Source organism: Podospora pseudocomata, chromosome 5 (genome assembly GCF_035222375.1).
Source record: "Podospora pseudocomata strain CBS 415.72m chromosome 5, whole genome shotgun sequence".
Classification (NCBI taxonomy): Eukaryota; Fungi; Ascomycota; class Sordariomycetes; order Sordariales; family Podosporaceae; genus Podospora; species Podospora pseudocomata.
In genome coordinates, this window is record NC_085889.1 from 2,405,190 (window position 1) to 2,424,570 (window position 19,381).

The 19,381-nt window shown below is 51.1% G+C and overlaps 8 protein-coding genes across 8 annotated transcripts; 2 read left to right on the forward strand and 6 right to left on the reverse strand.

Moving 5' to 3' along the window:
* Nucleotides 1-483: 483 nt before the first annotated feature.
* Nucleotides 484-1,731, reverse strand: QC762_511680 (uncharacterized protein; the record flags this gene model as incomplete). The annotated part of the gene is made up of 1 exon (XM_062891563.1): nucleotides 484-1,731. The coding sequence occupies one exon, from the start codon at nucleotides 1,729-1,731 to the stop codon at nucleotides 484-486; it is 1,248 nt and encodes a 415-aa protein (XP_062742215.1).
* A 3,150-nt stretch (nucleotides 1,732-4,881) lies between these two features.
* QC762_511700 (uncharacterized protein) lies at nucleotides 4,882-9,064 on the reverse strand (the record flags this gene model as incomplete). Its single annotated transcript, XM_062891564.1, has 5 exons — nucleotides 8,152-9,064; nucleotides 7,568-8,096; nucleotides 7,197-7,520; nucleotides 6,982-7,143; nucleotides 4,882-6,930 (listed from the first exon to the last, which is right to left on the reverse strand). Exons 1-5 carry the CDS (start codon nucleotides 8,232-8,234, stop codon nucleotides 4,882-4,884), a joined length of 3,147 nt encoding a protein of 1,048 aa, XP_062742216.1. The 5' UTR covers nucleotides 8,235-9,064.
* QC762_511710 (uncharacterized protein) lies at nucleotides 8,968-9,685 on the forward strand (the record flags this gene model as incomplete). Its single annotated transcript, XM_062891565.1, has 3 exons — nucleotides 8,968-9,320; nucleotides 9,374-9,391; nucleotides 9,449-9,685. The coding sequence occupies exons 1-3, from the start codon at nucleotides 9,276-9,278 to the stop codon at nucleotides 9,683-9,685; spliced, it is 300 nt and encodes a 99-aa protein (XP_062742217.1). The 5' UTR covers nucleotides 8,968-9,275.
* Nucleotides 9,686-10,690: 1,005 nt separating this feature from the next.
* QC762_511720 (uncharacterized protein) lies at nucleotides 10,691-12,375 on the forward strand (the record flags this gene model as incomplete). The annotated part of the gene is made up of 2 exons (XM_062891566.1): nucleotides 10,691-11,856; nucleotides 11,907-12,375. 2 exons carry the CDS (start codon nucleotides 10,691-10,693, stop codon nucleotides 12,373-12,375), a joined length of 1,635 nt encoding a protein of 544 aa, XP_062742218.1.
* A 261-nt stretch (nucleotides 12,376-12,636) lies between these two features.
* On the reverse strand, nucleotides 12,637-13,518 carry QC762_0081590 (uncharacterized protein; the record flags this gene model as incomplete). The annotated part of the gene is made up of 1 exon (XM_062883910.1): nucleotides 12,637-13,518. One exon carries the CDS (start codon nucleotides 13,516-13,518, stop codon nucleotides 12,637-12,639), a length of 882 nt encoding a protein of 293 aa, XP_062742219.1.
* A 24-nt stretch (nucleotides 13,519-13,542) lies between these two features.
* On the reverse strand, nucleotides 13,543-14,388 carry QC762_511730 (uncharacterized protein; the record flags this gene model as incomplete). Its single annotated transcript, XM_062891567.1, has 2 exons — nucleotides 13,543-13,848; nucleotides 13,921-14,388. 2 exons carry the CDS (start codon nucleotides 14,386-14,388, stop codon nucleotides 13,543-13,545), a joined length of 774 nt encoding a protein of 257 aa, XP_062742220.1.
* A 1,347-nt stretch (nucleotides 14,389-15,735) lies between these two features.
* Nucleotides 15,736-17,182, reverse strand: QC762_511740 (uncharacterized protein; the record flags this gene model as incomplete). Its single annotated transcript, XM_062891568.1, has 3 exons — nucleotides 16,972-17,182; nucleotides 16,464-16,922; nucleotides 15,736-16,409 (listed from the first exon to the last, which is right to left on the reverse strand). Exons 2-3 carry the CDS (start codon nucleotides 16,726-16,728, stop codon nucleotides 15,736-15,738), a joined length of 939 nt encoding a protein of 312 aa, XP_062742221.1. The 5' UTR covers nucleotides 16,729-16,922; nucleotides 16,972-17,182.
* Nucleotides 17,183-17,599: 417 nt separating this feature from the next.
* On the reverse strand, nucleotides 17,600-18,532 carry QC762_511743 (uncharacterized protein; the record flags this gene model as incomplete). The annotated part of the gene is made up of 1 exon (XM_062891569.1): nucleotides 17,600-18,532. The coding sequence occupies one exon, from the start codon at nucleotides 18,530-18,532 to the stop codon at nucleotides 17,600-17,602; it is 933 nt and encodes a 310-aa protein (XP_062742222.1).
* Nucleotides 18,533-19,381: the final 849 nt, after the last annotated feature.

Below are 19,381 nucleotides of genomic sequence, written 5' to 3' on the forward strand. Positions count from 1 at the left end.
GTTTTCTGGTAAAAGTTCACCTTGTGTATCTTACGCGGATGTGTCAAAGTGTTAAACTTGAATACAAGTGGTTGTTAACCAAGGTACTCTTCCTGTTGTCCATCCTGGAACTTCATTTTCCGAAGGAGCTTATCAACAGCGATAGACATCATGGCCGAGGACTGTGCTCAAAGCGAAGGGACTATGGCTGGTGAAGCAGAACGGAGCATGTCAATGGCACTTGAAGGTTGTCTGAACACCTCGAAACTCGTCGTCGACCTTGGTTTAGTGTTTATCCTATCTATGACTATCCTATGACATCGGTACCCAGGCTCCGACATCCACCGAAATTGACCTAAGACCTCTATTCGATATGAGTAAGGTACCATTAAGTATTGACCGCCATATATAATGGGAATTGCGTTTCAATCGCTCATGTTGCTCCACTCTCCTTCATCGTTACTATCTTCTTCACCACAGTACGGTCTCCCTTCATCATTTTCTTCAGAAAAGGCTTGAATCGTCGTCTGAAAATGAATCATCTTCAAGAAATTCCAGTTGATTGTGCAAGGTCTTTGACTGTCTGGACACATCTTCAAGTGGCTCCCGGCGATCCACATACTTTTGTGGTCGACGAGTCCTTTCATCACTCCAACTCCAGGCAATGTCTTCAGCAATAAATTTTTTGACCAAATCCCTTCGCTTCCGACGTTCCAGATTGTTTTGCATAGATTCCATCAGCTTATCAATTTCCATAAGATAGAATTTCGCGTCTTCAATCATAACTATGCGCTTGAGACTATGAGCCAGAGAATCTGTGTACGTGGAGTCGGTGGTGTCGAAGCAGTTATAATCCCGAGAAATATAGATAATGCGAGTTACCCGAAACTTCGTTTTCCGGAGCCTCCTGACATAATCCTTTTCGGAGTCGGACAAATCATCTCGATGATAAAACATACGGCGGGCGAGTGCGAGCAGGGTTGCAGTGTCGGTCTCGACGAAAAGCCCACCACCATGGATTGCGTCGACAATCTCTGCACATGCAATGGACGACCATCCATGAGAGCTGAACTCAAATATCCCTTTCATTTCATGTTGGTAGACAGGGCAGATAGTGAACCTTGTGCGCTTAGACAAATCGGCACCCAGATCCAAGAGCTTGTTGATCACGGGGGCTATGAGGCCTTGGATACAGTGTGTTACATTGGCGGCTAGCAACAGTCTTGCGGCTGCCTCTGTCGGACTGACGTGGAATGCTGCAGGTGTGTCGCCGTTTATCGTATAGCCGTTGTAGGAGAATGTCCGGAGGTTCGGGTTGATTTCTCGAGTTCGCAAAACCTCCAAGGTCATCTCCAAGCTCCCGATCACAACCTCTTTCAAATCACACTTGGGGTTGTGAAACAATGCCGAATCTTCCTCATTCACTATTTCGAAGAATTTGCCATCGATCCCAAAAAGGTCATCTGATAGGACAGCCGTGAGCAGATAGGTGTTGTACTCCACAGAAACCTGCCCAGCTGCATCCAAAGTTCTTAACCTGTCGAGCAAAAAATCATGTGCGTATTCACTTGAGGCGACACCGAGAATATCGATCCATGGCACTATGAGCCATGGGCTGGTGCGACTGGATGGCCATGCCTCAAGAATGCCCTCGGCGGCGGAAAGAATCTTCAACACTTGCACCCGAGAGATCCCGTACCTCCTCCAATTATGCTGAATCTCGCGGAAGAAGGAAGCAGGGTTGTCGCACATCGTCCGCACGTTACTGTGTTCGAGAGAAGCTTCGGGAAACAGTAGTACAGCAACAAGCACAGCCTGTGTAATTTTGACAAGCCTTTGCACTTTGCTGAGACGATCACACTGCAACAGCTTCTGTCCCTCTTCGGATCCCTCAAGAAACTCTTTGGCCGATCGATGAATAAAGAGAACCTTGTTAAACAGGGGCATGTTGGCGTTTTCTGTGACCTCCAGGAGCCCTACGCAACGGACTTCTATTCGGCGCGCAAGTTGATCCAATGTCTTCGTGAGAGTTCGCTTCAGGCCCTCGGTTTCTAACCTTCCATGGCAAAACTGATCCATGAGGCTCAAGTCAGTTGCCAAAAGCAATTCACCGATGGCTAATGGCTTGCGGTTATCGATGAGCTGGCAGACCAAAACTGTGTTGAGATACATTGCAGCATCTCGTCGATACAGAGGCTCGTCATCTCCAAGTCGCTTCCACATCGCCGCATATAGATCTTTCAAATCTATCGGCAAAGCTCTCAGGCGCTTGCCTAGTTCCCAAACACTGTCGCCTTGGGCTAAACCATTTCTTAGCGACTGAAGGGCCAGTGCAACCCACAAAAACACTCCATCAGCCATCTCACAAATACTTTTCAGGAGTGGTGTTTGGTCAGAGCCAGCAAGCTGCTTGAAACGTGTGTCCAAGACACTGGAGGCGTATTTCCAAATGTCCCACTGTGCGAGTTCGTGAATTTTGAACATTGGCGCATGGGATAGACCGCTTTTTAGAAGGGGTTCAGGACGACTTGCGACGCATAATTTGACATTCTTGAGAGTTTGGAGCTCCTTAACGAGGTTCAGAAGTCGCCGTTGTTCTTCTGATAGACCGGCATCGATCTCGTCAAGTCCGTCCAAAAATATACAGACGTCGGTGCCCAGATGCTCTAGAGCGAATTTGAGAACCTTCTTGAGTTCCTTCTCGTTCCAGTCAGGCGCTTCCCCTTTCTTGACCGTCCAGGGATATTAGGTACTAATTCTGGTAGTCATCTCGGCAACGGAGTTGAGCAATTGATAGAGCAACGAATATAAAACTCCCTTGATCCTTCTCTCCATGGGTTGACCAGCAGTCCAGATGAAGTGGCTTAGGATGACAGTCTGTTTCCCCCCCGCATTGACAAGTCGTATAGTTCTGGGATTATTGGCGACATACTTCATAAGAGTACTTTTGCCGAGCCTGGCTTTCCGCATATCCAGAAAAGAGGCTCGTCAGTCGACTGCAGCGACGACAGGAACTGAATTGAAGCCCCCTGACGCTTTGCAGCGTCTCCGAGAAGGTTATGAATATCTTCATGTTCCTCGTCTATTCTGCTCTCGTCCGGTTCGTTGCTATCCTCATCGTCGTCGTCGTCATCGTTGTCGTCATTGTTATCATCGTAATCAATGTCGTAATCAATGTCGTCATCATCATCATCATCATCATCATCATCATCGTCGTCGTCGTCGTCGTCTTCGCTATCATCGTCGTTTTCAGAATGCCCAAATATCCATCTAAAGGTGTTGGCAGCGGGCGTTCTGATCTGGTTGCGCCGTTCGTTCAGGCTGCCGTACTTGACACTCTCTAAAAGCGTACGGTGCTTGACTTCATCGAATATGGCGGTTTTCAGATTCGTCACCTCGGTTGTAACGTGAATGAGAATAGAATCGTGACCAAGCCTGATACTTGCTGCCTCGGCTGTCACGTGGTCCCAGATGGTATTTCCTTGTTGAATGAGCAAGCAAATCATGCGTGATTCCCCATCTGCAATAGCCGTGACAAGATTGCGGAGCTGCAAGTCAAGTTTAACGAAATCGTCCCGTTGGCGTATATGGATTGCTTCGGTTTTGGTGCTGAAGCCATGGTAGGTAGTGCAATTAGAGAGGCTCCCTTGGAGGAAACGGAGGCAGTAACTTACCAGATACTCTACCACAAACGGGTCTCAAGTGCGGACTGGTTCCTGTTCAGGGTCTTCTCAAGCTCCTCATGCTTCTTTTTGAGTGTCAATGTGTGTTTCGTCCCAAGTTTGATTCACTGCCATCTTCTTCCAGTAGTCGTTGTCGCCTGAAATTTGCCCAATTCCTCTCCTAGAGCTGTGGCACCAGCTTTACACTCCTTTGCTATAGCAAGGAGTTGCGGGTCATTTTGGGTGAGAGTTTGTGTAGCTGAGTTGAGACTCTGTGTGACGTCGTCAAAAACAGTGTTGAGATGGACTAGGGTCTTGGACAAATCTGCGTCGGGTGTCTCTCCCTTCAGAAGTCGAGTGCAAGTCGTGTACAATTCACCGGCAAAACTGGTAATTTGGAACACGTTGCAGACGAGACCAAGCGCCGCGAGGGTTTCTAGGCCAGACATGATCGATACCGAACAACTACAGGTAGGTTCGGCAAGTTGTGTAGGAGGAAGGACGGGCTGGTTGTCGAGAGGGGGAGTAACTTGGACTCGGAAATCCTTTGCTATGTTCATGCGAGGTGGAAAGTACACATACCTAACAAAGATAAGCGTTTGGTTCCGGCTATCAACAAGTGGCTATGAGACAAACCAAGAGCAGTCAAGGAAAACAATTTTGTGTTCAGAACCTCGAGAGATTGCTTCTAGAGAAAAGGAAACAAGGCATCGCGGGACGAAAGGGCGGAGAAGGACACGATAATGCCACTGAAACACACCCACCTGCAGGAGTGCCTCAGGTATCTCGGAGCCTGATCAAAACTGCAGAGAGTTGTCCCTCAGCCACTGCAGATCATCAACATCATTAACAGCCCGGTGAGCAATGATGGGTTGCCACTGGTGAGGCTTGCAGATGAGGGAAGGGGGGCATGGTCGAAGCCAATATATCGGAGGGATGGGTCGAGAAGACACACAACCGGCGGGTGGGACCTTCCAGAGATAGCGTTTAAGATGTATGAAGATGCATGCGTCCATTGGAACGAATGAACAAATCATGTGAAGGAGATGTCCTATTACCTAGTTGAGTGGACTGTCTGTCAAGCCCGTGTCTGCTGGCTGCCTCGAGAGCAGGTCGTCACTGTTCCACAAAGTTGGCCCAACTGAAGTGCCTATTCTGTATGCTGCCGTAAAAAGGACCGCACATTATATGGTTGATATGGAGGGTTTCCAGTCTTGAGACTACCGGTGGCGGATGACTATCATACAGCCAACCCAACCGGCACCCCCCCCAATCCCTCCCCAACCCCAGGCGAATCCAGCATCAACTTCCCCGGCAACTTGAACCTCTGTTCTTCCACAGGCTTCCACTCCTTCTTCCTCCCAACCCCCCTTCCCAAGCCAGGTGCCGGCAAAACAGGTGTAACGGGCGACATAATCCCCCTTCCCACCCAGCCACTCCTCCTTCCTTCCTTCCTCCCTTTCCCCAACCTCTGCTCCTCCTCCTTCACCCTCAAAGCAGCAGCAGACAACCCCCCCAACTTCCTCAACACCCTCTCAAGCCTAAACCTAGCTCCATAAACAGGACTCATCAATCCTTTTGTCTTGGTCCCTGCCTTTGTATGCAAAGTGATAATCTCATCTGCATCATGAGTCCCGAGAAGTGAAGTCCATCGTTTCCATAGGCGGAATTTATTCGCGGAGAGGGCAAGGAAGAGCTCATTTTGAGGCAGGAAATAGCGGAAGTGTTGTGGTGACAACAGATGGAAGATAAGGTTGGAGACGGCATATTGAAGGAAGGGGTAGGATGACGTGATTAGCTGGCGTTGGTTGGCAGTTGTCGAGAGGGGCCGCAGCGGAATGTTGAGGCTGAGAAAAAGGGCTGACTTGACGTTTGGGCTTGGTTTGGGACTTTGAGTTAGACTCTCAAAGTCACGCATATTGAGGTAGGTCAGACAAGCTCGGAGGAGGGAGTAATGTGAGATACTGAGGAAGTCGGTCGTGGTTAGGTTGGCCGGGATGGTACTGTTGCCAGACGTGAGGCAAGTAAAGCCTCGGCCCGAGAGGAAGAAAGAGCGGACGGAGCAGTGCCGTGCCTGTACTCGTTGAAGGCCAAGGGAATCGTTTCCATCCGACTTGACTTCAAGGAGACCAATGGAGCGGGTTCGTACCCATCTGTGGAATTGACAGGGTGTGTCGGATCTTATCACAGAATTCCGAAGTTGCCGGAGGTCCCGCATCGAAAATGGGGCTCCAACATCGAGAGCCATCAACGGCCGGAGACGCTTGTAGTGCTCGAACTGGTTTGGGTCGGTGAGTCTGATTGCAATGAAGAGATCATTCAGACGCATCGGCTCGGAGGCAAGTATCACCCACTGAAAGAGGATCAATGCCTCAGCCCTTTCTTTCTCGTTCAAGGTGCTTAACATCCACTCATACAGCCCGTGCAAATCATTAGGAACCTCTTGCAGGGTGCACTCGATGAGCTCCTGAGTAGCGCCTTCTAGAATAGCCGCATTAACGATATTAACCACAATCTCAGCCCATAAAAAGACGCCTCCTGCTTTGCGACCAATCATCATGACTGTACGGTTGCGTTCCTCCCATTCTGCCATCAAGTTGAGACTGACAAAACGAAGGATATCGTCGGTGTTTCGGATGTGCATTGGGATGCTGATGGTATTGTGCAGCTCGGTTTCGGGGTGGTAAGCACTGGTGACGCATATGCTGAAGTTGGAGTTATGTGCGAGACGGGACAGACGACTGATTACATCTCTGACATACATCGACCCAGCCTCATTCGGTATCTCGACGAGGATGAAGGTTCGTCTTGTGGGGGTCTTGATTGGTTGGCCGATATAAAAATCGGAAAAGAATGACAGAACTTGGGCGTCGTCGAAGGCCTCCGGGTCAGCTCGAGGTTGCTTGTAGAGTTCGAGTAATGCCGTCCGAAGACGCGGGTCCTGCAGAAATAGCTGTCCCAAAAGACTACGACAGACACTCGCTGGGATGTTTGTCTGGTGTGCTGTAATGCCGATAATGGATGCTCCAGCAGGGCCCCACTGTCGTCCAAGCCTTCTGCGTAGAGACGTGAGAAGGATATTCTTGCCACACCCAGATTCGCCTCGTATCCAGAAGACCTTGTTCTTGTTTGGGCCACTTCGGTTGTGCCATGTCTGAAAGTCGTACAGATCGTATAGCCAAAGGCAGGTTCCAGGATAGGATGCGGCCGGGGGGGTCTCGGCGTGAAAAATTGGGGGTGGAACGAGTGCCGCCAGGCAGTCGGTTTCTTCGCTATTCAGGACATGACGCTCCTTTAGGTTAGCTGGCAATAATTTGACATCAATCTGGAAGTGACTTACTCTTTCCTCTTCGTCCCGAACAAACTCAGCCAAGCAAGCTATCAAAGCTTGGTATCCCACATCTTCCATCGACCAAAACTTAGCAACGTTGTTATGCAAAGCCCCGATCGTTGTTGCCTTTTCTCGAGGGTCTCCGATGAAGCTTGCAAGTCGACGTACGGTCTGTGTGCATTTGTCAGGTCTCTGTCCTTTGCGGGGAATTGGCGGTCACTTACTGCGGCAGCCCGCTCATCAGCATCTGCAAAGCTTGGAATAACAGACTCCTGGAATGTCTTGACCCTGAAGTTGAACTCGTTCCATTGCCTGATAAACGATTGTCTTCCAAGCTCAATCTCAGCGCTGCTGCCACCACAAAGCTGTGGCAAAACAGGATCGTCCGGGTCAACAGAGAGGGTCACACTGCCCATACTTGTCACAGCGTCTCCAAGTGATGCATGTTCCGTGGCGCGGTGAGGGCTAGCGAGGAAAACCACGGCGGATGTCGAGAAAAGGACATCTTTCAGAGGTCCGTCGCGTTCGATGTCGGCGAGGCGAAGGATCTACAGGAGTTAGCCAATAAAACATGACAAGCCAGAGAGACCCTTACTTCTTTTAGGATGATACCGCCGGTGGAATGAGCAACGAAGACAAGAGGACGCGCTTGCGCCCCAAACGCTGCCCGCGCAGTAGCCAGTTCAAACAAAAACTCGCTGGCATGCGCAAATATTTCGCCTTGTAGCCGGAGGGGTTTCTTGTCCACAACCAGGGTGTGGTAGCCCCACGTAAATATCCTGGCGTTTGGGCAGGATTGCGGTAAAGAGTCCAACGGCCAGAACACGTCGTTCCTTGGGGCCTCGTTAAGCTGATCCGCAAAGTCGGCAAGACGTAATCGGGAAGATGACTTGAACGAGGCTTTTCTCAGCAAAGTTCGCGATCTGCTAACAAAGCCTTCCTCTTTGGCAAGTAACGGCTCCGAGTTTGTTCGCCTGAGTTGCGCTGTAGGAGGCGGCTTTCTCAGTCTCTTCCCTTGTGTTGATGAGGGATGTATTGGCGTGATGGGTGTTGGCGTTTGCCCTTCGTCAAAGCACTTCCATGACCTGACAGGATGGCCGCCCATGCCATGGATCAAGATAATACTGCGCATGATGATCAGACAGTGCTCTCATTCAGCCGAAAGGGTGGTCTCCTCACTCAACGGCTGGACCGATTGGTCCGTCAGGCTCATATAGCAGCGTAAGCCCAACTGACTTGATCTGGTCTTCTTGAATCTTCATTTTGGGGTGACCAATCAACCGTGCAAAACAACGAGTTGAGAAAATTACACAAAACGATGGTGATGGTCAGAATGCCATCTGGCCCAGGTTGTCGGACGTTGTTCAGGTCTTCAACATCCTTATTATTAGCCTCGCTGTGCCGCCCACCATCACCGAAGACCTGACACACAACAACATTATGAGCATCGGTTGAAACGCCGTTTCTTGTTTCTTCTGGTGGTGGTCTGGAAGCGGGCCGATGAAGTCCAACGTCTTCAACCGTGCCGTCTTCGCCTCTCTCAGGCCGCCAAAAGCCGGACACAATACCCGACCCGGCTGTTCTGGTATCGAAACGGCATGGACGCATGGCCGAGACTCGGTTTTGAGTGTCAAGAACAAGTTATGCTGATTTGAGGCAATGTGAAGCCAGCTGGTTCGTGAACTTGTAGTGATAAGCCTTATCGGGAGAACGATGATGATTGGCATGGAATATTGAGGAGGTAAGTGATATCGATTTATTTGGAGGCAACTTTTTTTTATTAAAAAAAATAACAATGTAAAAGGAAGAAAAAATCCAGATCGGAGGTTTGATATTCCCCAAGCAAAGGACCAGCGAGAAATTGGATAGGTGTTGACAATCAAGCGATGACCAACCAGGTCAGTCCATCGGCGCACAGACACACCCACGATGATAAAGCCGAAACAACAGAAACGGTTTTCTCGAGAAGGACGCCGCCTAGGGTAGATAGGAGTATTTGACCATTACGTTGCTCTGAAGACTGGTGTTGATGTTGGTGGGGGGAATTATCATGCATCCTTGGCATCTCCAAAGCCCCCAAATGCGACACTTCCCCACCTGACAAAGCAGCGATTAAAGTCACGTGAAGTGGCGTCCCGCGTCGCTCTTCCCAGCGGCGTGTTCGTCCCATTCAGCGGCAGACCTTGAACGTCACCATCGTCGTCACGAAGTGACTCAGTGGACTCTGTCGCTTGGGTTGCTACTCTATTATCGATGTAATATATCACCCACCTTATTTTTTACTTTCCAGTCCCTTTCGAAGCATGGCTTGGGCTCGCATACTTTGGCAGGTGTACCTGCGAGTAGAGGTTTGTCTTCCTCGCTGTTATCTTGGAGAGCTTGTACTGACTTACATTTCCAGGATCATATCGTCGCCCGAGTAAGCTCCCCAATCATCCTGCTCCCCGATCCCTATACAAGGCTCTAACCGGCAAAGATCCTCCAAAGCCCCGGCTTCCACCACGGCGTACGGCGCATCCACCGTAGAGTCGAACATTTCCGATACGGGCGCAACCCACACGAATCACTGCGCCAGGGAGAGGCCTCAGCAGACCCTAGAGAAGGATACGAACAGGCTAGGAGTTTCTTCAAATACTTTATTGACGAGCTCAAGAACCAGGCCAAGGGGAGGCCAACGGATGTGGCACCCCCACCAGCACCACATAAGAAGTGAAGAGGCGTAGGCATGCGAGGAGCAGCGAACATTTTAAGGAAAACACGATGCACGATCAATCCTCCGCCGTCAGCAAGAAAATACACCGGCTTATCAGAAGCCAACGGTATAACACCAGCTGGTGCGTGGCATTGCCCGACAGAGTTCGGGATGGGGTACATCTCCGGAACGAATGTGCCCCCATACAGCCTCAGGATACCATTCGCAGTAAGAATTTGGCTTGCGCTAGTAGCGTTGGGAACCAAGATATTTCTACTAGCGGGAAACTTGGATGGCACGTTTTTGGCATATCACCGAGCTGTACACAACGCCATACGATAGACTTGGTCAATGCCAATCAATATCAAGATTCAGACCTTGCAAGCTATTCCCACTTCTTCGACATACCAAGGTCTTGTACCCACAATTGCCCACATCACCACCTTCCCGCTATCCGTCTCCTATCATTTTCAATACTTAGGACCTTGCAGTTGCACCATCAGTGGTATCGCCAGTCTGTCAGTGGTATTTCCTTCAGCTTGACAACACACACACAGCCCCATTATGCATGGTTCGCACTGCATAACCCCTGCGTATTCGCTACGTGATAGCACGTTGGGGATCACGTACCCTGCAGTTGTCTATGGTGCATGCGATGATAGTAGCATTGTTGCAGCCGCAAAGCGGGGAGAAGACTGTTTGATTGACCCGATGGTTACACGTCCTTGCTGACATGCATCTTGGCAGTCATCAACAATGGCTTGTTGGATGAATACAGATCACGGCATGCAGGGTTCCCCACCAGAACTGCCGTGTTCGAGGGTGATCATCAGTGGGTGGGTGGTGTTATCCCAGGGATTGAGATGGCTTCATTGCTACACACATGCCGGTGGTCCGTGTTGGCTGACGATGAGGTGACGGGAGGTTGCGTTTTGAGGGAGAAATATATAGGGGCTGCGGGGCGCGGTTGGGTGTCTGGGCTTGATCACTTGGTCCAGGAAGCGCGTTGCCTTCACCATCAGCACCATGGCGAGCTGGTACTTGTCCCTTTTCATAGGCATTCTGGCCTTTACGATCTTCAAGCTTCGCAATGTCGGCCGTCGACCGAAAGGTCTCCCTCCTGGACCTCCAACCCTCCCCCTCATCGGCAATTTACACCAGATCCCGCCCAAGAACGCATATGTCCAATTCAAGAAGTGGGCAGAAGAATACGGCCCAGTCTACTCGCTGATCACCGGGACGAAAGTCATGATTGTGCTCAACACCGACGTCGCCATCAAAGACCTCCTCGACAAGCGCAGCAATATCTACTCGTCCCGACCGGAGATGTACATCTCCTCCCTTGCCAGCGGCGGCCTCCGCATGTTGCTCATGCCATACGGTGATACCTGGCGGCGAGTCAGGAAGCTCTTCCATGGGTTGCTGCACCTGAAGGCGTCGAACTCGTACGTCCCCTACCAGGATCTCGAGAGCACATCCATGATGATTGCGTTGTTGGAAGAACCAGACAAGGTGCTGCATCATATTAGACGGTACACCAACTCCTTGACCACCCAGATCGTCTACGGGTTTCGAACCCCAAAGATTGATGACCCCAAGCTGCTCAGACTGTACCACGTTATCGAGGAGTGGTCATCCATCACCGGCGCCGGGGCGGCAGCTGTCTTGGACGTCTTTCCTATTTTCCGATCCCTACCCCCTTTCATTCGCCCACTTTATCGCCATGCATTGGACCTCAAAGAGCGAACGTTTGACCTCTACAAAGGCCACTGGCTCGAGGCGAAAGAAAAGGTGCAGAATGGCACAGCCAAGCCATGTTTCTGCGTCGGTGTTGCCAACGCACAAGAAAGCCTAAAGTTTGATGATGACTTTGCTGCCATGGTTGCTGGGACGGCGCTAGAGGCAAGCTCGGATACTACTGCCTCGACGCTGGCGGGGTTTGTCCTTGCTATGATCTTGTATCCGGAGGCGCAAAACAAGGCGCAGAGGGTGGTTGATGAAGTTTGCGGGGATAGATTCCCCTCGATTGAGGATATGGAAAACCCAAAAGCGCAGTATATCAGGGCTTGTGTGAAGGAGAACTTGAGGTGGATGCCGACCGCGATATTGGGCGCGCCGCATGCGGTGATTAGGGATGATGAGTATATGGGGTATAGGATTCCCAAAGGGGCGGGGGTGGTGTATAATGCTTGGTTAGTCACTTCTATTCCTTTCTTCGCTGATATTTTGCTGATGGTTGCAGGGCTGTACATATGGACGCCGAACGACACCCTAACCCCCGCGTCTTTGATCCTGACCGGTACATCCATGACTTTGCTAGCTCGACCGAGTCAGCTCAGCAGGCTGACGCTACCAAACGGGATCATTTTAGTTTTGGGGCGGGGAGGAGAATCTGCGAGGGGATGCACGTGGTTGACAGGTCGATGTTTCTTGTTATTGCGAGGTTGATGTGGGCGTTCAAGTTTGAGAAGGCGATTGATGAGGTGACGGGGCAGGAGATCACACCCGATCAGGATGATCTAGTCGGTGGGTTCCTGATGCAGCCCAGGCCGTTTAGGTTGAAGATCACGCCCAGGAGCGAGAAGAAAGCGGAGACGGTGAGGGAGAAGTGGGGGGAGTGTTTGGGTTTGTTGGATGAAGGGGGGCAGTGGAGGAGTGTACCGGAGGGGATGCCGTTTACTGTTTCTGAGGGGGATGGGAAGGGGGAGTGATTGTTGCTTTGACCTTGATGGATATCCTGGGGGTGCTGGTTGTCTTGCGATGTTGGTGAATGGATGGAGCCAGACATACGAAGGTTGAGAACTTTGGTCCCGATGTGTTCAGTAGTATATATCTGGGGTATTTGGTGGCGTAAAACCTTGAAATAAACTCAGTTCATCACGTTCTTGCTTGAAAACCCCTCAATTCAAGATTCAGTCCACTCGTTACAAACCTAACCTTCCCCCAAGTGGAACTCTCAAGACTTTAATCACCTAGAGAATGTCAAATCTTGTCCATTCTATCCCGATATCCCCCTCCAGTGCGTGTTCCATATCCTCTTCCATATAGCCAGGCACATACGAGTCACCAACATACTCATAGTAACCATCGTGAATAAATCTCAGGATTAGTGGAGCGTGACCTCCTGCAACCAAGCAAACAAGATCGCCCTCCCTGCAGTCAGGCGAACCCAGTCCGAGTCGGAACCTGGAATTGGTACCCAGCCCGGTTGCCATGTAGAGCTGGCGGTGCGGTGCACTTCTGCTAGCACTCAGAGTGGTGGTGTGCGTGATGGCCTCAATGACCTCAGTCTTGTTAATCTTATTGTTCCCGGGCTCGGCGTCGAGATAAAGCCCATCCCCCTTGACAGAAGCACGACTGATGGCTTCCTGGAACCAGTCAAACGACTCCTCACCAAGGTCCTGGCCACCTGTGAGGCAGCTGTACAACTCGACCAGACATGGCTCATTGATAGGGCCGACAAATCGTATAAGTCTGTCGAGGTTCGTCCACCACTTCTGCAGGCTATATGTCCTGTGAATTATGCCAACCAACTTGCCGTGAACTTGCAGCACCCCCGCGTTTGATACAACCGGTAGATGCTCGCTTCGAGATGGCACACTTCTCGTTACCCGACTCAGTGCCGGGTACCGGAGAGCTTCAATATTGCAGGAAAAGTCCGGCGTCCAGGAAGGGAGGTATGTCTCCCACGTCGTGAGATGGGTCCTGAGATGGGTGCAAAGAAACAAAATAATCAGTGTCTTGTCACTCTCAATCGAAAACTTTGCCATTTCGGTGTAGACCTCCGACACGTGCTTGTTGTAATCCGGTTTGGGAGGGTGAATGCCCGCCGCAATCCCATCAAAGTGTATCATGCCAGCAATGGCAAAGACGTGATCTCAAAGGTCGGAACATTCCGTATTGATGCTCACGGTGAGGACCTCGTTTAGGTTGGTGATGCCATGGCCACTGTAGTGGTGTTGGAGCTCATAAGACTGCTGTCGCAGATAGTCGATCCCCGAGAACATTTCGAAAGCCTTGGTGTATGCCTTCAAAGTTTGACGCCCCAATATGCTCGACTTTGGGTTCAAGACGTCTTCAAGCTCCTCCCCCATAGCCAGAGGGCTGGCAGCAGCCCATGTCTCCCAGTCTTCCCACTGGTTCCCACATCCGATAAGAGGCGCTTTTTCTGGGCAAATGACCTCCTGTAGAATTCATGTTCTCCTATAAAAAGGCCGGTTCATCAGGGCTGTCAAAGGCTGAATGGCGCGCCACACGTCCAGAGCCGGCTTCATGGGGGACCTCGCAGAAACAGCTCTAATGAGCTCAAAGGCCTCGTCGGTCCCAGGACCAGCTGGGCCCAGCCATGCAAGAACACGGGATGCGCCCTTAAAAATTTGTCCCATGTACTCGACCTGGTGATTCCTCTCTGTATTGTCGTCTTGGTTGATGCAGATGGCGTCAATCCAGACCCGGCGGTCCCGATCTTTGAGTCTGAGGTGGCGAAGAGCATCATGAGCTGACTTGGTGACGGGCAGAGAGGCCGCGCCGATGGAAATCAAGTAATTGCGGGTTGGATCCCCCCAAGTGTAGGAGAGGGCTTCGTAGTCGTTTTCATGTTGCAGGCTGTGGCGGGTGAGGGAGCATAAGATTGGATCGTCGGACGAGCCTGGGTGGATCGTCAAGACGCGGATTTGGGCGATCGAGTGATCGATGGATTGGTATTCAAGATGTGGAGGTGGCATATTTTTTTAACGGGATTATCTGGTCATACATGACAATATCGGGTGAAGAATTTGGAAGTAATGTTGCTGGTGAGCAGCTGGAGGCATCGTTTGGACAGTGATGCCTGATGTCATGCCGGCCGCATAACAGCTGACCAATGAAGTCGAGAATCATGCGGGTAGGCCAAATACCTACCTACCAGACACACCCTGCCCACAAGGTAATTGAGACAGCAAAGGTAAGTTAAACTATACCATATTATGAACCATGCCTTACAAGCAAGTTAATACGCATTTCTACTATATTTAAAGGCCTATCGACTATATTTACAGGCCTATGAACTATCTTTACAAGCTAATCAACTATCTTTTCAGTCGGTGAAGGTTGGGACAGTTGGATGGGGAAAATACTTGGAAAGGAATGGCGCTCTCCGCATCCTTGTCCCAGTCACCAGCGTATAGAGAAAGTCGGGGCTAGGTGAAGATGCAGACTCTTGAGCCTAGGGCATGATGCCGCTAAAGATGATATGGTGCCTCGACGTATTGTGTGGCATATGTCTTTGTTTGCATCCTATGTGAAGCTTTCAAGGCGCTCCATTTTGTTGACCAAGGCGGTCACTTTTTCATTCGTAGTTGAGGACCACCATTCGGTCTCGCACACGTCGGGAATGGTCAAGGCTTTTGTGTGAATGGGGTTCGAGTTTGATGGTTGAAGATATAAAAACACGATGGAGGGACCGAGGTGTCGATAAAGGTGTCGACAAAACTCGAAATTGAAAATTTAGTTGGTGAGGGCCACACTGTGGAGGAGACGCCTATCGTCGATTTGGTCGGCGATTGATTTCAGAATCTCCAGGTTTCTGCCCACCTTGAGGCCGGCAGAGTACCTAGCGGCGAGATTCTCTGCTCAAAACCTGGAATTCTCAGCTGAAAATTCTTTCCTCTCGGGAGCAGCTGATAAGTGGCCCTTCTGTTCCAGGTTGCTCTATCAGTGTCTAGTGCGACACCCAAGGTGGCAAAAGCAAAAATATATAATTGCTCCGTTGAGATGATATTCAAGCGGAGAACTATTCTCAAAATGGGATGGTCGGTGATGTCTTTATGTGAAGGGGAGGCCTTGTGTTGCAAGCAGAAATGAGTGCGTTGGGCTTAACTTGACTGACCACCTCACCCTGTCACCACCGCAGACTCAGGAACTCAGATCATTTGGCCCATAGTCGGTCACATCGAAATGTCATCATAACAGTCACTTCAGGCGAGTCAACATCCCAAACCAAAACAGAAAACTAAAATTCTGAAAGTCCCTCTATACCCCCAACATCGCAATGCTACCAACGCCCTAAATGTACCCCTCCACCCCTTACTCCATCACAAATACCTCCCCGTCCTCCAAGAAAAAGCCTCCGCACCACTCATCCTCCTCTCAATCCCCTCCACTGCCCTCCACAACCTCCCCTCGACCAGCATCTCCCCCTTCAACCTCACAAACTCCCCCTCCCAAGCCCTCACAAGCCTAACACACAACCCCCTCGCCGCCTCAACCCCAATACCCACCTCCCCCGCCAAAACCGCAACCCCATTCACCAACGCCCCTCCCTCCTCTCCATTCATCTCCGCCGCTTGCCATTCTCTCTCAAAACTAAAAACATCATTCAATATACTGACGTGATAATTCGCCAGTTTTTCCAACGGTCTCAACATCCTTTTCTCATCAGCCGTAATACCTGCCAGAGCGGGGTCTGTCCAGTAGAGTAACTCAACACAAATCGGCATCCCAACGTCAGTCTCCCTAAACACTAGATATTCTTTTAGAGAAGAGAGTGAGGATGGTCCGCGTGAGGGAACACAGTGGCAGTCAAGCATAGCCAAATACGCTTCAAGTATAGGCGCCGAGTTGGGGTACGTCAAGAACTTGGCAAACAAACCCGCGTGCATGCTGTCGATTGTTGTCACCGGAACAGTCATCTCGGGGGAGGTCAAAAGGGAGTGAAGAGAGGAGACGGTGCTGGCGTTGGTGGAGAGGGTGTTTTTGTCAAAGTAGTCTGCTTTTGTCAGTGATTGAAACAACAAAGGGGTGACATTTGGGGGGAACTGACCATCCATGAGGAAGCCTAAGAGTAAAAGCTCACACGCGAGCTTCACACGCTCCGCCTCCCCCGTGGGAAACATAAACAGCACGACTTCGCTCAGCTTCCAACTGATGAACGCCTGTTTGTGTTTTTCCGACGGCCATTCCCATGTGCTGACGAGGTATGTCATGACATGACGGTCGATTTGCTCGTGGTCTGGGTGGAAGACTGCTTCTGGCAGAATAGAAGGGGGGATGACCACCTTTAGGGGGTGGGTCGGTTTGCCGTGCATGTTACGCTGACGCTGAGGTTTTGTGGCTGGGTGTCTTCTCGCCAGATGGATTTTTTTCAATCTCGATACAGGACCATCATCGCCATCCAAGATCTGCCCCTTTCATCTTATATCCACATGCACCACTCAGACTCCCACCACAGCCCCCATTCTCGAACCACCTCCCATCCCCAAACTAACGCTCCTCTCCCCAGCTGAATCCCCCAAACCAGTCACCGCCTCCACCATTAACCCCGTCCTCACACAGGCGCTACTACCTTCAAACATCAATCACCAAATTCGACATCGAATCCAACCTTGGTAACCCCGTCCGGAGATAAACCTCCCCTTCCAGCCCTTCCATCAGCCCGGCACAGCCCATGCCGTGCAACCCCAATCAGCGCTGTCAGACCGGGAATAACCTCTTATCGTTACACACCATTGATCCTTCCCGCCCATTCAGCCGGCCCACAGCCAACGGGGATTGCCGGATACGGGACGGGAAAACCCACGCGGACGGGCGCTAATGCAATCCAATGGCGAACATTCACTTTGTGGTGACGGTGTTTCAGCTACATGATGACCGTTCGATGGCGGTCCGGACTGGTGTGGAGCCGTTGAATGATGCTCCAGACTTTGTTTCTCAATGCAGGGGGGAAGACAAAGAACGTTTTGGCTGGACGCTGTCATTCATTGGTGCCGAGGCATCACCTTCTTTGTCGAAGTCTATCCAACAATGCTATCTATTAGTCAGTCTGTCTGCCCGTCTAATCCATGCATTTTAACCTCGCTGTCATGATTCACAATGTCTTTGTAAATACCAAACTCCGTCCCATGCTGATGTCACATCAAACTCTTTCCTTTCCCCCATCAAAACATCGACACCATCCCCCTACGAAACCCACCCGTAAGCCCCCTCCAAAACCCTCCCCACCTCCTCCTCCCCTTCCTCCTCCCAACCCTCAACCTCCACCCCCTCCCCATACCAATACAACTTCACCCCCCTCTCACTCTTTCCCCCATACTTCACCACCCCCTCCCTTTCCTCTTCCGTCTCCCTCCAATGATTCCCCCACGTCTTTTTCTCTTTATCCAAAACCCCTAACCCACTCTCCATCACTTGCACCTCGTACGTCAATTCATCCGACCACCGTCCATCAGGCACCATGATGTCATTAATCAAGAAATGAACCTGGTTATTGCTTGGATCCCGGTAAGAGAAATACGGGCCAGCGGTGAACGTTTCCATGAGCGCGCTTCCGTGTTTGCGTGTGCAGCGCAAAAGGGCCTTGTACCGCTTGTGAAAGGGGGCGCCGAGCGGGAGGGAGAGGATGAAGGGTCTGATGGGAGTGTCGGGGCGGATGATGTGGGTTTTGGGGGGGAGGAGGGTGTGGATTATCCGGCCGGGGGGGTTGTTGCTTTTGCGGGTGATGGTTTGGGGGGGTAGTCTAGGGGCGATGGGGAAGACGGCAGATGTTTGCTGGGTTGGTGGTTGGGTTGAGGAGGTGAACTGTTGGTATTGTTGTTGAGTTAGGGCATACGCCGGACGTGAGGCTGTTGGCTGGTGGTGGCCCAGATATACGGGTGGTGGGCATGGCTGCTCGGGCGGCACGTGGCGATGTCCTGGAGTAAAGGAGACTGATACATGGTGCCCGGGGAGAGACGATGTTGGTCCCCTGACGGGCGGGGGGTTGGAATAATCATTTGGTGGGTGTGTTGGCTGTGGAACATTCGTCGGATTGTGTGTTGTCGGTTGCATGTGCCTATAGAGAAGCGGGTCAATGTTGCGCAAGTCGGGGTTGTTTGGGGTGTCGTGTGGTGTCATAATTGCTAGTTGATGCTGATGATGTTTGAATGAGAAAAGACTGCAAGCCTCTTCTGCCTTCTGCGTGGCAGCAGAAACCCCAGGCCAGAGAACGCATCCAGCTCCACACTATCGTCCTCTGGCCAAAACCTTAATCACAGCATGACATGGCGAGCACTTGCCCAAGGTAGGCGGATGACTCAGCCGAGCCCCTTTTTGCGCGACTCTATTGTTTCTTTCCCTCCTGTTCAGAAATGCAGTGGAATATTACCTTTTTCCGGTTGAACAAAGCAACCTGATAACAATTATCCGTGACCACTATGAACCATCACAGTTCAGACTTGAAGCATCAATTTTCTGAACCGTTCATCACCCAACCAAGACAACCATGGAGCAACATCCTCTACTGAAACCCAACCCTCCACCACCAGCCTCACCTTTGCACTCACCCGTTGGGAGGCAATGGTGGATCGGGAATGACCATCACTATGTGCCTGCGAATTGGGGTCGCCAATGGCCGCTGTCACTTGCCCTTGATCAGGATGACCCTAACGGCAGATTGTACACAAGCCAGGACACAAATCAATCCCAGAGGGACTAGGAGAGGAGCGAATGGATCGCCGATGCTGTGGCTCAGGCACAGGAAAGAGATCCGACCTACCAACCATCGGATTCGGGGCTGTCAACGCCGCCGGCCTGAATCTTGACCTTCCAGGCAGCGAAGACAAGGCCGACACCGGCAATCTTGCCCCGCCGTTACCACCCAACCCCTCTGCTCCACAGAAGAAAGGGGATCCCGGAGGCAAGGACCTGTTCCATGATCTAAGACGACTTGACGTCGACGAAACCTCCGCCAACGAGCCAAAGCCC